Source organism: Gymnoscopelus microlampas (assembly GCF_963454915.1).
Source record: "Gymnoscopelus microlampas genome assembly, chromosome: 18".
Taxonomy (NCBI): Eukaryota; Metazoa; Chordata; class Actinopteri; order Myctophiformes; family Myctophidae; genus Gymnoscopelus; species Gymnoscopelus microlampas.
The window spans coordinates 42,508,554-42,525,872 of record NC_139955.1 but is presented as its reverse complement, the minus strand read 5'-3'; the positions used below and the strand labels follow the sequence as shown (position 1 = coordinate 42,525,872).

The following is a 17,319-nucleotide window of genomic DNA, read 5'->3' as shown; positions in this document are numbered from 1 at the left end:
CATGCCAACAACAACGAATTGCCCTCGCAACTGTAGCCGATAAGCTCATAACGGATGTTTCAGCTGGTTCCTTTCACTTTTGTAATGACGTTCATGTGTTTGTGCTACCGTATGATCTGTCTTGTTTTGTGTTTTTTTTTCTGCAAAAATGTTTAATTCATGTTGACATACAGTATCTGTTCACCACTTTCAACCTGGTGTTGCCCCTATTATGAGCATGAACAATATATGGGAAAATGTTTCATACATTTTCAAAAAACATCTGACAACAAGCTCACAACAGGGGGCATTGTGTAGCTTGTGGATTTGCTATTTTTCAAGATTTTAAGTGGTCAATGAGACCCTTTTGAAAAGAGTTGAATTGTATTCCTGTCTCTTGTGCTACCAGTTAGTTCAGAGTCCGTCATCTCACTAATGTCTCCCTCTCCGTCTCTCTCCCCGTGTCCCTCTCTGTCTCTCTCTCTCCGTCTCCCTCTCTCTCTCTCCGTCTCCCTCTCTGTCTGTCTGTCTCCCTCTCTGTCTGTCTGTCTCCCTCTCTGTCTGTCTGTCTCCCTCTCTGTCTGTCCCTTGATTCTCCGTCTCCAGATAGTGACACAGACAGTTTGCACAGTGACGCAGAAGACACCAAAGAGGTGAGATTTGCAACACACGCACCAGTGTTGATTTCGTCGACTAAAACTATGACGAAAAATGTTCATCGACTACCTTTTTTCACCGACGAAAACTGAATAGAAACGAAATAAAAACTAAGCTAGGGTGACTAAAACTAAGACTAAATATATTGACAATTTCGTCAACAAATAAAAACTAGAGTCAGGGATGTCAGACTAGTGGAGGAGAGATCCAGTAGAACTAAAAGACAAGTCATTTTATGTTTTGGTCGCGCTCGGGTGTTGCGCTCTGAAAATAGCATATCTACAAGCTCACAACGCGTCGCAGCGCGATTGTGTGATTGTGTAGATCGGCTATTTTCAGCATGCAACCAAGTGTAAAATCAGCCATTACGACGCCATCACGGCACCGGCAAAATACATTTTAGTCGACTAAAGGCCGTTGCAGACAGGGTGCGATTAGTCAATCAGTTTTTACCGCATGCGTAAAGACGCACAAATCGAACTGGGTTCGATTGGAAAAAAAACGCATCGCATCGCCGCACAGTAAATTCGGAGCCGGTGTGCATGAGGTCATTGAGAACCATGTGTTCAATATATTGTCCGTTTTTTTCCGTGCGAAAATTCCCACCCTGTCTGTAAAGGCCTTAAATCAACTGTAGATTTAGTCGACTAAAATCTTATGATATTTAGTCGACTAAAACTAGACTAAAACTAAAACATTTCAGATGACTAAAATTATGACTAAAACTAAATGGAACTTTATTCAAAAGACTATGACTAAAACTAAATCAAAATATGCTGTCAAAATCAACACTGACACGCACACACACACGCGCACACACACACACACACACACACACACACACACACACACACACACACACACACACACACACACGCACACACTCACGTACACACTCTCCACAAACAGCCTGTGGTGAATTTCAGTTACAGTAACATTTGGCCTATTTGTCTGCAGGTATAAACCTGTTTATCTTTCAGATAGGTTAATGATTGAACCTGTGTGTGTGTGTGTGCGTGTGTGTGTGTGTGTGCGTGTGTGTGTGTGTGTGTGTGTGTGTGTGTGTGTGTGTGTGTGTGTGTGTGTGTGTGTGTGTGTGTGTGTGTGTGTGTGTGTGTGTGTGGTACTGTACCTTTAGAAAAGGGAGGGGATGTGTGCTTGTCGATCATTAACAGTCTGCATGTTTCCTTTTGTATATTATACAAGTACTCTAGGATGTTAGTTGTAACGTCGGCGCTGAATAATAATCTGAAAAGAAAACGCTGACCTCAAAATAAAGGTTATCTTTGAGATCGACAGCTGTCGCAGAGTCACCACGGTTGCCGGGCAAAAAACACTGTATGGGCATTGGCCAGGTTTTTTTTTTTTATTATATGCAAGATCATTATTCAAGATTCAAGATCTTCTAATGTTTATTAACCCATTAAGATCTGTAACGCATCTGTGTCACTTTAGATTTCTTTGGCTGTTAAAAAATAGCAGATATACAAGCTCATAGCGCGGCACCGAGTGCCGCGCTATGAGCTTTTAGATCTGCTATTTTTTTTAAAAATCGTGATTTTTTTTTTTTTTTCCCCAATATTTTTTTTCAAAAAACTGTTAGGATTTAGATAACGTTCTTAAAACGTTCTAAGCCTCAGGTCTTAATGGGTTAATACATTAGATATACTTATATATAATATATATATATATATATATATATATATATATATATATATAGATATGCTGTATTAATCCCCGAAGGGATATTGTGGCGTTACAGCAGCACAGTGTAGCAAATATATAAGTAATCTACATACAAACAGAGACACATCAAATACAGATAAGGACATAATCACACCAGACCAGGGCCGACACAGGACCATATGTATTGAGGGACAGAGCTCTTAAGCATTATACAGTCTGATGGCAGTTGGCATGAAAGAGAGTCTATATCGCTCCGTATGCATGTTCGGGGGGGGGTTAATCTTAACCCATCAAGACCTGAAGCCGATTTCTACAAAATGTCTTCTAAATCCCAACAGTTTTCTGAACAACCTATGTTTCTATATCAGTGGTGCTCAAACTTGTTCATGTCAAGGACCCCCAAAATGATATTTATTTGACCGCCGACCCCCATCTCAAAATATGTTGTTCCAGGGACACCCCAGACGCAAAGATTTGAGTTATAAATGTTCGCTTTAAAAGAATATAAATACATTAATTTGCACACATTCTCTCGATTTTTCAAAAATAGCAGATCTACAAGCTCATAGCGCGGCACTCGGTGCCGCGCAATGAGCTTGTATATCTGCTATTTTTGAATAGCCAAAGCTAAAAGTAAAAGCCAAAGTAAAATAATGCGTTTTAGCTCAAAAAAGTCTTAATAAAAGTAATTTCTTGGGTGAAGTATTCCTTTAACCCATTAAAGGAATACTTCACCCAAGAAATTACTTTTATTTCTATCGTTTACCTACCCGGTGGTGTCTTTGACTCACGGAGAAGAACGGTGAATCACAGAGAAAAAAACTTGATGAATGGAATTAATCAGAGACTCCACGTAACGACAGCAAAATGATAATAGAAAAATCTGTCAAAGTCCAAAACACCGCTCATAATGCTTGGTTTGGTGTCTGTTCGCATTATATATTTTCTTCTTTTATGGTTATAGAACGAGAAGATAACTTTTTAAAACACTCCCGGGCTAAACCGACTCATGCACGAAAGACTCATGTGCCCGGGCGCCCTATTTTCAAAGAATATTGGCCCATTATGACATGCCCACACAATAAGGATGCTAGGGTTCATCATTTTAGCCCTATTTTATACCTAGGCTATTTGAAAATAGCAGATCTACAAGCTCACAACGCGTCGCATCGCGACCCGTTGAGTACTTTTTCCACCACCGGTTGTATAAAGTGAAATGACATCGTTTGTTTTCCCCCCGTTTTTTTTCACTCCGTTTTTTTTTACCGACAGGGTTTCAGTGGATTGTGGAGGCGGGACTACGCCTCGTCGGGGGTCCTCAGGGTCCCGTCCTGCTCCCTCCCCGGCATGGCGACCTTCGTCACCTCGGCGTCCAACAACAACAACAACAACAAGCCCAACTTCCGGGTGACCAGCACGCGGGACCCGTCGCCGCTCATCAGCTACCACAGCGAGGGCTGGTCGGCCGCCTACATCCACAGCAACGCGCCGTACGGCACGCCGGGGGGGCCCCCCGCGTCCACCAGCCCCACGGGGGGCGAGACGCACGAGACGCGCGCCAGCGTCATCATGAAGACCTCCGACGTCGTGACCTCCTCCTGACCTCCGAACCTCGTGACGTCCTGTCCTCTTGACCATAGACGTATATAAAGGTAGACACGCCCAGTGTTGCCAGATTCTGTGAGAGAAACAAGCAACCAGGTCTAGGAAAACCAGCCCAAAAGAAGCGACTATGGACCGCATGAGAACTTTGACGTGTACATCAGCTATTTGAAAATAGCAGATCTACAAGCTCAAGCGATGCGTTGTGAGCTTGTAGATCGGCTATTTTCAAATAAAATCTTGCGGGCAAATTATAATAAGCAGATCTGGCAACCCTGCTCATAAAGGTAGACACGCCTCCTCCCGGCTCTGAGGCACGTCTGTATCTCGGGGGGGGGGGGGGGGGGGGGGGGCATTTTTGGAGAAGGCAAGCTTCCTGACTAACTGGCCAATCATAGCGCGTCTTTTTTCCCGGGACTTGGCAGAATCTAGTTGTATAAAAGTATAACGGGATATTTTTTTTATACAACTAGATTCTGCCAAGTCCACCGGAAAAGACGAGCTGTGATTGGTCAGTAGTCAGGAAGCTTGCCTTCTCCAAAAAATCACACCCTGTGTGAAGAGGGCGGTGCCTTTGATGAGCCCCGTATATCACGGCCGCGATACAGGGTCGCTCCAATGAACTGCAGAGGGCCGATGAGGTATCTAGGTTTCTATATCTATGCCCTTGACCTCCGTGTGGACGACAAAGGGCAGATCTTCATTCAACACTGTGTCCTTCAGAGCATAGGATTTGATTTGTGGGCGTTTTTTTGTTTTTTTTTCTACAGCAGCAGCAGCAGGGCCCAACAAGACAACAGCTAGGGAGGGCTTAAAGGGGATCCGGAAAAAGGCCAGACTTTCAAATCCTCCACTGCCGCTGGATCAAAAATCAACGAACCCTGCGATTTGGGATCTTTTTTTTTTTGCTGTGACCATTTTTTTTTTGCATCTTCCTCCTGTTTTTTTTCGTCCGAAGGGGAATGCGCAGAATGCCGAATAATGCGTAAAAGCAATCAGTGGTTGTTGTTGTTGATGACTGATTGCAATATTTTCTTTTGTGAAACTACACCCCAAGTAGCAAATCATCTGTGTTATTGGAAAACGAGACACAAAAGGTAATCATAGGCGGCATTGTCTTTTTGGTAGGGTAAAATGATGACTCAAATAATATATACACCTTAACACATTGATTGCCAAGATATTAAACATATTTTTTTAATTACCTCAATCCGATGATATTTGAAACGCCGTGGAACCGACATTTTGTGTCCCAAAAACACAAACAAAATAGTCCCCGTGGGTTAGCGGAGGGATCTGTGTAGCCATAGGAACGACAACGTTCCAACCGCGATCCGCCATTTTGGGGCTTCGGCCTGCTGAAAACTAGTGGTTTTCAATGCAAAAAAAAGAAACTGAGTTACAGCTGTTTTTCTGAAAATCCCAAACAGGAAGCGGATGGCTTCCTGTTTTTTTGGAACGACGTCACACCCACATTCTACTTCTCTGAATGACGATCGATCATTCCAAAGCTGTGTTAGGTCGCCCCTTGTGGAATTTTCCCCCAAAAAATGAAAGAACGCATCAACGCGATCTTGGCAATCAATGTGTTAAATGTTTCCCTGGTAGTGAAAAAAAGAAGGCTTCTGTCTGTCTGTCTGTCTGTCTGTCTGTGTGTGTCGCTTGTCTGTCTTTCCTGTCTGGAGACTCTCAGGACCATGTTATATATTCAGGAACACACAAACACAGACAGTTGGATCGATGGACTGCGAAAAAGAGACGGACGGACGGACAGACAGACAGACAGAAAGAGAGAGAGAGACAGAAATGAAAGATGGGGGAAACAGAGGGACTGGGTCACTGACTTGCTGTGAACATGTATTCAGTTCTTTTTCTCCCGTCTGCTCTTTTTAAACGTGTACATAGATGATATATATGTACAGTATGTATGCAAGCCGCTTCTGCACCTTATGGACAGCACTGGTGTGTGTGTGTGTGTGTGTGTGTGTGTGTGTGTGTGTGTGTGTGTGTGTGTGTGTGTGTGTGTGTTAGTGTTTCGTGTGTGAATGAGACAAACCTCACACTGAGGATACTTGTACGTCGTATGTGCCTTTCATAGTATGTGGTTTGACACGACGCGTATGCGCTTAAGGCAGTGGTTCTCAAAAGTTGGGATTCAGGGTCCCTCATGGGGTTCCTAGAGGGGGGTTCCGTTCCAAATGGACCCTTGCGAGGCCTTGTAACTCCCGATAGTGTTCAAATGAAACCAAACGGACCCGTTACGGGTCCGTTTGGTTTCATTTGTACACTCGTGCGTCTCAGGTGCTTAGATTAAATCCCCATTTCCTACACTTGCGTCCTTTCCTTGCATGGTATAGTCCCTCCCACCAAGGAAGCATGTAGGAAACGAGAAGAGGAGAGAGGGAATTCCTCTGATGTGTTTCATGTCGTGCGACGTTCCATTTCTGATGACAACAGCACAGGTGACATGCCCCTACGTGACATGGGGCGTTAGGGGTAGAGGGGTGGGGTAAGTCAGTCATCTGGGGACCCCCCCCTATAATTTAGGGACCCCCAGTTTGGGAACCATTGACCTAGGTCCATGTCTTTTAACGTCACTACCACTGCCTTACAACCAATGCAAATGGGTTCGGGCGATGTCTAAAGTACACAAATCTGTTTTATTGACAGTCGGTAGCACTAAAGAGTGTATTTGAGAAACAAATTGGATTTGCCTGCTGTCTACTCTAGAACAAAAGCCCTTCAGTCTGCTAGCTACTAATAGAGCAAGCCAACACGAGCGCTTGTTGGCGAGCTAGTGTATCTAGCATAAAGTCAAGTCCAGCGATCTGTGACGGGGAATCGATGCAAACAGAGGGATCATACAAGAAGAGTGGGCACTAAGGAGGAGTGGGCACCTTGATGTAAAACGTGCTATTTAGTCCAAAATGTAAAAAGAAAAAATAAGTTAATTAATACATGATTTGAACGTGACATTTACCCTTCAACTTCTTGTCTATGCCGAAAATGATTGGATATACAGGTTGTGTAGCAATTCATTGTGAAATGTTCCAATCGTGTTCTGATCGTGTTCTAATCGTGTTCTAATCGTGTTCTAATCGTGTTCTAATCGTGTTCTAATCATGTATACTTTACATGACTTAACCCATTAAGACCAGGAACGCATCTGTGTCACTTTAGATGTCTTTGGCTATTCAAAAATAGCAGATATACAAGCTCATAGCGCGGCACTCGGTGCCGCGCTATGAGCTTGTAGATCTGCTATTTTTGAAAAATCTCGTTAGGATATAGAACATTTTTAAGAATCGCCTCAGGTCTTAATGGGTTAAATGTTTTAACATTTTAGACCAAATAGTCAATTTTACATTGAGATGCCCACTCTGCCTTAGTGCCCACTCTACCACACCGAGAAGGGAACAAGAGCCTTAACTGGGGGTGTATAGGGAGAAATTGCATCTAGCATTGTTTCGTGCCCCCTTTCCAGCCTATACTTACTTACTTTACTATGAGCACACTGCCACTGATGTATCAGCGACCGTGTATAGGGTTTTAGCGCTGGGAATCCTGAACCGCTGGGGAAACCGTATCCAACATTAAGGAACTGGATTCTGTCACATTTAGGAAACGTTTCCGTAACCAGTTTTTTTTTTTATCACACTGTCAGAGCTGGAATGTGGAGGACTTCATGTCTGCTATACAATTAACAATACCGGTGGTTCTCAAACTTTTTTTTCAACCCATTAAGGCCTGAGTCCGATTCTTAAAATGTTTTCTAAATCCTAACAGTTTTTTGAAAAAAAGTATAAAAAAAATATTTTTTCACGTTTTTCAAAAAATAGCAGATCTACAAGCTCATAGCGCGGCACTCGGTGCCGCGCTATGAGCTTGTAGATCTGCTATTTTTGAATAGCCAAAGAAATCTAAAAATGACACAGATGCGTTCCAGGTCTTAATGGGTTAAAAATTGTCAAGGACCACCCATAAATGGGTCCATTTGGTTCCATTTGTACACTCAAGAGTTACAGACCTGTAAGGGTCCCATTCGGAACCCCCTCAAGTAACCCATATAGGGGTCCAGCCTGGACTTCACTTTGAGAACCACTACAATAATAATGTATGCAATACTGTATGTATGATTGAATTTGTGTTTTATCAAACATTTTTAATGAAGGCCAAAATTACATTGTTTGTTTTTATTTTTATATATATATATAGGAATCGTTGAGAGGGAACCGTTAAGGAATCCGACCGTTAAGAGTGAGTCGTTAAGGAATCATTAAAATCCCAAAGGATCCCCAAACCCTAACCGTGTTGAGATGCAGGCACCTGTGTTCCAATGTAGTTAATATTTTGTCACAAGCTCAAGAATACTGTTTATTGGTTCAATATTTATTAAAAAAAAACCACAGACAGACTTTTAAGCAGTTTCACAAAAACAAAACACGCAGACCTACAGACCTACAAGCTCACAACACATTGCGACACATTGTAACCTTGTGGATCGGCTAATTTTGTATGACGAAGGAGGGCATTAATTAACAAGAAAAACGAACTTAGAAGTATGAACATACAAGGTTTCTGCCCGACAAAAAAAATCATAGGAACAACCACTACCATATTTATCAAAATGTTTGTATCCACATGCATATCGTCACTGTAGGGCAGAAACCTTGTATCTCCATGTCATCAATGAATGAATGCTGTATTTTATACTTGTCGCACAGTAGTAGCAAAAATAACCGATCAACAAGCTCATGACGTGTCGAGCTTGTACACCAGCTATTTTCCCTATTCTTGAAAGTTTTTTTTTATACCAATAAAGTATTAACAAGAGCTTGTGACTAAATAATAGCTACATTTGATCCAAAGGAACACTTTTTCCATTTCCTGGAAAGTAAATGGTTTTGGACATACAAGCAAAATTGCACTTACGTTTTCCCAATGTAATCTTAAGAGAAATGTTAAGCATGAAATCTGATTAATATATGAGTGGAATAATGTTTTTTAGAATCCAATAGAAATCTGTTGTCTTTTTAAAAGACCGGAAAGCACTTATTTTAATCCGTTATGATATGAGATTGACAACAATTATGAATGACAGTGTTTTCCCAATTTAGCCACAAGGTTTTCTCTCTAGAGGTGCAGGTTAATTTGATTCAGCTTAAGGTCACTTTTTTCTTTTTGTCATGATCTGTCAAGAATTTGGATTATTTTGACATTGACGTTCTGGCCAAAATCTACCTGACCTTCAGTTTATATCTCAACAGACAGCACAAAATATTTAATAGGTTTAAATATTAAAGTGATCTAAAAAAAAAAAAAGAAGAAAAAAAAAACTATTTATATTGATAATTCAAACCGGTTTAAACGTTTAATTTGTTGTAATTGCACTTAGAAATGAACTGAAATGTATTGATTTATGTTTATTATGGCTAGTGTACTGGAAAGACTACAAGTCGAGACAAGCGAACGAATTGCGACATCGAAGAATCGTGGCCCAATAATTGTGATCAAATCAAATTATGAGGTCCCTTGTGAGTCCCCCACCCTTACTTTTCTCTCCAATGACTACTTGATGCCTGAGAGTGCCTGTTCCTGCTCATGGCATTGTAATGAGATGATTGAATTAGTCATTCCTTCACCCCTAGAGCCTAATCGATGCCAGAGTTTTAAATCAATTTGTAAAACTTAGATGTGATTATGTTCAAGTTTGAGAACATTTAGCTAGGGGGGGAAACCCCTTTAAAGATAGATCAAGTACCGGTATATTAAACTTCAATATCTGAAAATAACATTTAGTTTTTAATTAAACAATGAACACGAAATGAAATGTATTCGACCACTTAAGCCCTATTCAGATAGATTAAAAAATAGCCATTCTACAAGCTCACATCACAATGCGTTGTGAGCGTTGTCAGTAGATTATGCTATTTCTGAAACTTTTTAAATGGTTAAAAAAGCAGCATATCGATGTAAAAAAAATGGCTGATAGATCAGCCAAACCGATGTGTGGGTCGGACTCTAGTTCCCACACAGTTCAGATGTCTCATTCAGAGTGCCTAAACATGTCCCATGTCATATGTCTCCTGGCCTAGCATCGCAATGACTTAAACCAGGGGTCTTCAACAGGGGGTCCGGGACCCCTAGGGGGTCCTCAGAGCTACTATAGCGGGTCCGCCAAATTTTTGTGTGATAGGATTTAGTTTTTTTACATTAACCACTTGAACCCTATAATTCCTTTTCTGAGGGGAACATTAGCAAAAAATAGCAGATCTACAAGCTCTCAACGCCTCGCGCTGCGAGGCGTTGAGAGCTTGTAGATCGGCTATTTTTTGGCAAAGAGGCTACAGGTGTAGATGGAAAAAAGAGCAGACTAAGAAAAAGAAAAAAAGTAATCTGAAACACAATTTTATACAATATAGAATAGGGGGTCCCTGCTTCATCTCTCTCAGCTAGGGGGTCCTTCCTTGGCCTGAAAACGTTGAAGACCCCTGACTTAAACGCTCTAAAACCCAGTCCATTTCTGCTACATCGTTTCACCATAAAGGGAGGTGGCTATTACAGGTGGCCAATATGATTTTTTTTTATTTATTTTTTTAATCTTGACGTGGCTCCTGCAAAATATGAATGAATGACGTTTGATGAATTGTAATATTGTTATTATTGAGCAATAGGACTTTCTTATCAGGTGGTTTGGCTGACTGTGTGCTAATAACCTGCTTCCATGTTTAGTTACCAGACACAATGAATCACATCGTCACTGTTATTTAAGTGATAACCTTATACACTTCTTCCTTAAGTCAAACTACGAGGAATTAAAAGACGAGGCATGATAATATCATTTCACTGTTGACACCCAATGGATGTTTTTCAAACTGCAGAAGCTGTTTTGACTGGGTTACTTAATGTCTACAGTAGCGGCCTGCTCTGTTATATCCCAGACAGTCTCTTAAATACGTACATGAATTCAATAAAAGCTGCATATCGTTGCTTTTTGGGCAGAAACCTCTTATCTCCATATTTTAACTTTGTGTGTATGTGTGTGTGTATACTACAGCGTCACAAAAGTATCAAAAATAGCAGATCTGCAAGCTCAAAACGAGGCGCCAATCGTAGCGGTTTTGGTCACGCGAGGTTTCCACTCGACGGACGATTATCGTCGCTGTCAGGCAGAAACCTTGTATCTCCATCTCCTTGTTGTGATGTTTTTTTTTATTTATTTAGTTTTTAATTAATGCCCTGCGTCGTCATGCAATAGTGTCATGCAAAAGCGAAAATAGCCGATCTACAAGCTTACAACGTGTCACATGGCGACGCCTTGTTGTCAGCTTGTTGATCGGCTATGTTCAAACGCCTTTTGAAAGTGAAAATCAAGTGTCTGCGTAGGTTTTATAAATGTTAAACCAATGAAAAGTATTAATAAGAACTTGTGACAAACTAATAACTACAATGGAACTATTGGAACACGGCTTCTTTTTCTTTCCATTGCCCGAAAAGTAACGGACATACAAGATTTCTGCCCCGGTTTCTGTCAAGCAGAAACCTCCATATTTGTGTTTTTATTTTGTAACTTAATGCCCTACGTGATCGTACTACAGCGTCACACAAAAGCATCAAAAGTAGCAGATCTACAAGCGCCACGTTTCGGGCTTGTAGATCTGCTACTTTTGAATCCTGACAAGTGGTCAAGTTTTGGACATGTGAGGTTTCTCCGCCCAACAGTGAAGATATATATATTCCTTTCAATATTCCTTCCAGTACGTTAATATAGGGAAAGTTTTGCTGGTGTGTCTTGAGGGGGGGGGGGGGGTGGAAGGGGGCTACTCAGCAAAACACAAATGTAAAGAAGCACATTCAGAGTAATAACATGATTAATTGCCAGTATGGAGGGACTTTGTTCTCTGCCACATTGTCATGGTAACTATCATACCTGTGGATCAACTTGTAAATCTGAATAAAGATTGTTGTTGTTTTTTAATTACTATCGTTTCAGTTTTTTTTATTTTTTTTTATTTGTACAGGTAGTTGTGGATACACTGGGGCAGTGGGCAATTTTATTCGAAAGATTATGACTAAAACAAAATCAAAATTTGCTGTCAAAATCAACACTGTGTCACCATGGCCACTGTCAAAAATAAAAAGGTGCTATATCTGAAAACCCACCTCTTCAGACTCCAGCTTAGATCACAGCACTTGCCCTATAGCGTTGACCACCTTGCAGGCTGATAGGTTAAATTGTAATTGTTAAATTGTTTAGATAGCATGTCATGAAGACATTATGTCAGGTTGATTTGTTGACCTGGCATCCTATAATTTGTATGGTTTCAATGTACAGATTATTAAAAATTATATATATTATGCTGTTTAGACTGATGATAGGTTCTTGGTTTACCTATGATCCTAGATTACTATTTCTATGCATTTGTCTACTAAATAAATGCCTACGTTGTTATATAAATGCAGCATTTACTAGTCTAGTCGTGGTTTATGTTACAACAGTAGAAGCTGTGCAGAAGTTTCTCTCTCTCTCTCTCACTAACATGTTTTCGGTTTCAGTTCTCATTTGTCAGCTTCCTGTTTGTCTCTGACTGTGTCCTCAGTGGGTCGCTGGCTGGTTGCCATGACAACTGTAGACCACAGGGAGGGAGGCCATTAAGTAACGGTAAACAGACTCCTTGGCAATGGGATGTGTTCATTTCTCCTAACAGATAATAGGCTATCTGGGATCATATAGGCGCTATATGATCCCTCCTCTCATCTAGCTCAGTGCCAGACAGTGGTGGAAAAAGTAGGCTACTCACATTTTTTACTTAAGTAAAAGTATCAATACTGCAATGTAGAAATTACTCTGTTACAAGTAAAAATCTGGAATTCAAAATGTACTTGAGTAAACGTACAAAAGTACCAAAAGTAAAAGTAGTAAAATATTTGAAAATAGCAGTATTCCTCAAGTACAGTACTTGAGTAAATATACTTAGTTACTTTACACCTCTGCTGTGCATAAGAGTATCTGCTAAATGCCTTATAAATTGTAAATTTGAAAAAATTTGAGGCGCACAGAGAAATAAACTTGATTTAGAAAAGTGTTCACATAAATCACATTTCTGAAATCACTATATCTGCCAGAACATTGCATTATGATTTTTGTCAATATCATGCAGTCCAATTAATATGAATTAAGGGGCGATGCGATGCATTGGGAGCAACTCAATTATGAAAAGAAAAATAAGTGACATTTTCGGCTTATTACTACACGTCCATTCTCCAATTATTGGCCAAAACAATATTACATTTGATATTAGAAAAGCCCTCCATGTTTCACATTCATTCATTCTACAGTAACATATTTTTGTCACCAGATGTCACTATAATTATGAACCAGATTACTTCCTTAGAGAGAGAGAGAGAGAGAGAGAGAGAGAGAGAGAGAGAGAGAGAGAGAGAGAGAGAGAGAGAGAGAGAGAGAGAGAGAGAGAGAGAGAGAGAGAGAACGAGACGGAGATAGATATACATACATGTGTTTACTTATGTTATGGTGGTCCTTTATAAAGACCATTGCAATAGCAGGTTGCTACGTTTATTCCTGTGGTTCTCAAACTTTTTCATTACAAGGACCCCCAATTGATTGATGTATTTGCCCGCGGACCCCCCATCTGAAAAGAGTTTGTGCCAGAGGCCCCCAGAAGAGAAGATTCATGTTAATAAATTATCAAAATTATTCAACATTTTCCTAGCATTAGAACATTTTAAAACATTAAATAGCAGATGTACAAGCTTGCAGCGATGTGAGCTTGTAGATCTGCTATTTTTTGAATAGCCAAACGTCTAAATGGATAAAAGTGGTTAAAATGATTGTGATGGATGCTATGTTAACTGCTTTTGCTGCTGGGGACCCCCTGGAACCTCCCCGCAAGGACCCCTGGAGGCAGTGGTGTAAAGTAACTAAGTACATTTACTCAAGTACTGTACTTAAGTACAATTTTTGAGATATTTGTACTTTACTTTCCAATTTCCAATACTTGTACTACTACTCCACTAGAGGCAAATATTGTACTTTTACTCCACTACAATCATTTGAAAACTTTAGTTACTAGTTACTTTGCAGATATAAATTATGATGTTATAGAACATACATTAACTACTTTAGCCCTATTTTATACCTAGGCTATTTGAAAATAGCCTATCTACAAGCTCACAACGCGTCGTGTGAGCTTGTAGATCTGCTATTTTCAAACTATTTAGTACTTTTACTTTTGGTACTTTAAGACAGTACATTTTGACACCAATACTTCTGTACTTTTACTCAAGTACATTTTGAATTCTGGACTTTTACTTGTAACAGAGTATTTCTATATTGCAGTATTGGTACTTTTACTTAAGTAAAGAATTTGAGTACTTTTCCCACCACTGCCTGAGGGTCCCTGGACCCCACTTTGAGAACCACCGGTTTATGCAACCTATGCCCTGCAGGAGGAATGTTGCATTGATTGTGTTAAATGGGTCATGATGACGTGCAGTAGTAACTAGGCCTATGTGTAAGTGTGTTGCCACACACACACACACACACACACACACACACACACACACACACACACACACACACACACACACACACACACACACACACACACACACACACACACACACACACACACACACACACACTCTTAAGTAAGACCATAAGGCTATTGTTTTTGACGTTCTGTCCTGTAAGTGCTATTCCTGTGGTTTAACCAGCTCAGTGGCAGGGGTTGCCAGATCTACTTATTATAATTTCCACGCAAGATTTTATTTGAAAATAACAGATCTACAAGCTCACAACGCGTCGCGTATAGCTGATGTATATGTTAAAGTGCTCATAGTCACTTCTTTTGGGCTGGTTTTCCTAGACCCTGGTTGCTTGTTTCTCTCACAGAATCTGGCAACACTGCTCAGTGGCCCTAGTGGTTAGAGACTATAATATATTAACCATAACAAATGGGGCCTGCAGTGCCTCCTTGCTTGGCATTCAGCATCAAGGGCTGGATTGGGGGTATTAAGTCCCTATACAGCGTCATGTCCAGGGGGTGTTGTTGTATATCATGTGACATACTAGCAGTGGTGGAAAAAGTTATGTTTTACTTAAGTAAAAGTATCAATACTGCAGTGTAGAAATACTCCGTTACAAGTAAAAGACCGGAATTCTAAATGTCCTTGAGTAAAAGTACAAAATTATTGGCAAAAGTATTGTACTTAAAGTACCAAAAGTAGAAAGTATACTCATCATGCAGAATGTCCTATTTCACAAGTTTTCAAATGTAGGATAAAATGTACTATAAAAGTCTTTTGAAAATAGCAGATCTACAAGCTCACAATGCTTCGCAATGCGACGCATTGTGAGCTTGTAGATCTGCCATTTTCAAATGGCTGAAATGTATATATGGCTGAAGTGGAATGTATGTTTTGTATGTTGTAACGTATGTTTTATAATAATATTCAAAATCTATAAAGTAACTAGTAGCTAAAGTTGTCAAATAATTGTAGTGGAGTGGAAAGTACAATATTTGCCTCTGAGATGTAATGGAGTAGAAGTAAAAGTATTGAAAAATGGAAATACTCGAGTAAAGTAAAAGTACCTCAAAATTGTACTTAAGTGCCAGTACTTAAGTAAATGTACCTAGCTACTTTACACCACTGCATAGCCTACTAGTGTCATGTCCAGTGGATGTTGTCATGTGACATACTAGTGTCATGTCCAGGGGGTGTTGTATATCATGTGACATACTAGTGTCATGTCCAGGGGATGTACGTACCTCTAGGCTACATCATGCCTGAGGGTTGTAGCCACTTGTACGTCATGTGACATACTATCATAGTCATAGTTAAATAAAATGTCATGGTATTTTTTCTTTTAAACTTTGAAAAAAAAAATGTTTCTTTGTGATACCGATAAAAAGGAACAAAATGAATGAACGAATGAAAAAATATATATATATTTTTACATACATTTTATTTTATCATTACAATCCTAGTGTTTTGCCAATCAGTGGTTTTCCGCCCACAGGTTGAGAACCACTGGGGCCTAATAATGAATCATGTCATATGAAACTAGTTTGGGCGGGGGTCCTTGAAATTCAAAAGGTTGAGAAATAAATGAACTTGTGTTGACAACATTGGGAGAAACATCTGAGGAACCATTAGAAAAACAGAATCATTTATTGCATTATATTCACAAACAATTGATCACTCTTTAAACATTTTTTTTTTACAGAAGGAGGAATTCAGCATAAAAATTACATAATATATATATAGTTTATGGTCAATAGCATACTAGTGACGTTTTCTTTGATCCACTGAAATACTGCACATAAACAGTTAGTTTGGTAGATCACGATTCCTCATCTTTGGCGTTAGATCGTTGTGAAACACGGGGTCAGCCTTTTTTTTTATTCAAGCATAGCCTAGTAGTTAGTAATAGTTAAGTAGACTCTCTAGTCTCTATCAACTCCATACATTCACAATTTTAGGCCCATTCAATGCTTTTTATACACTGATTTTGTTTCTTTTATAATAATAATAATATTACATTTATTTGTTTTATTGTATTTTCTTCTTGATTTGTGTGCTTTAGTTTACTTGTTTTAATTTCATTTCATTTCCTTTTTTTTCTCCATTTCTATAATTTGATAAGAAAGCACTTTGGGTCAACTGCTGTTGCTTTTAAACATGCTGTATAGAAATAAAGATGAATCGACTTGACTTTTTTCAAAGAATGCACGAAAAAGCTCGTTTTTGATTTGGTTGGCTTTGGCTGGTTGTTTTGGTTGTAAGGAGATCCATTTGAAGGACAATGACCTCAAGAATTTTTAATAATCTGTACATTGAAACTATGCGAGCCTCGAAAGGGGGCTGTAAACTAGGGGTCAAGGTCAAGTCTATTAATATGTTCCAAACTGGGCGATTTATGTTACAGCAGATAATAATACAAAACTCTAAAACACAGTAAACATACATAAACAAGACATGGACATGGACAGGGACATTGACATTTTAAATAGCCAATTTTCCTCTTTGGTAGCCTGGGAAAATATTTGAAAATAGCCGACCTACAAGCTCACAATGTGGCGCGATGCAACGCGTTGTGAGCTTGTAGATCGGCTATTTTCACCCCCCACCCCCCCAAAAAAAGTCTTGGGTAGAAAGGGGAACATGTGGAATATATATTTGAACACAAATCTTGTATGGAGTCCTCGGCACCAAATACATATTAATGTGGGGGTCCTTGACATGAAAATGGTTTGAGAACCACTGGTTTAAACAACATTAGCAACTGCACTTTTAAAACCAAACCCCCCCCCCCCGCCAAAAAGCAACCCACCACAACCACTACCAATATTTACAAGCAACTTTACAGAA

At 39.8% G+C, this 17,319-nt stretch overlaps 1 protein-coding gene across 5 annotated transcripts in view; it reads left to right on the top strand.

Annotated features, from left to right (window-relative positions):
- Window positions 1–7,736, top strand: part of irf2b (interferon regulatory factor 2b) — a 31,006-nt gene extending 23,270 nt beyond the window's left edge. For 3 of the 5 annotated variants that reach the window (XM_084041438.1, XM_084041437.1, XM_084041436.1), the window contains exons 8-9: window positions 586–632; window positions 3,595–4,233. In XM_084041438.1, the coding sequence (XP_083897564.1) occupies window positions 586–632; window positions 3,595–3,924 (377 nt within the window). In that variant the 3' untranslated portion in view covers window positions 3,925–4,233. Of the gene's footprint in view, window positions 1–585; window positions 633–3,594; window positions 4,241–4,694 lie in introns of those variants that run through there. The other 2 variants (XR_014599540.1, XR_014599541.1) reach the window with 2 other exon arrangements.
- Window positions 7,737–17,319: the final 9,583 nt, after the last annotated feature.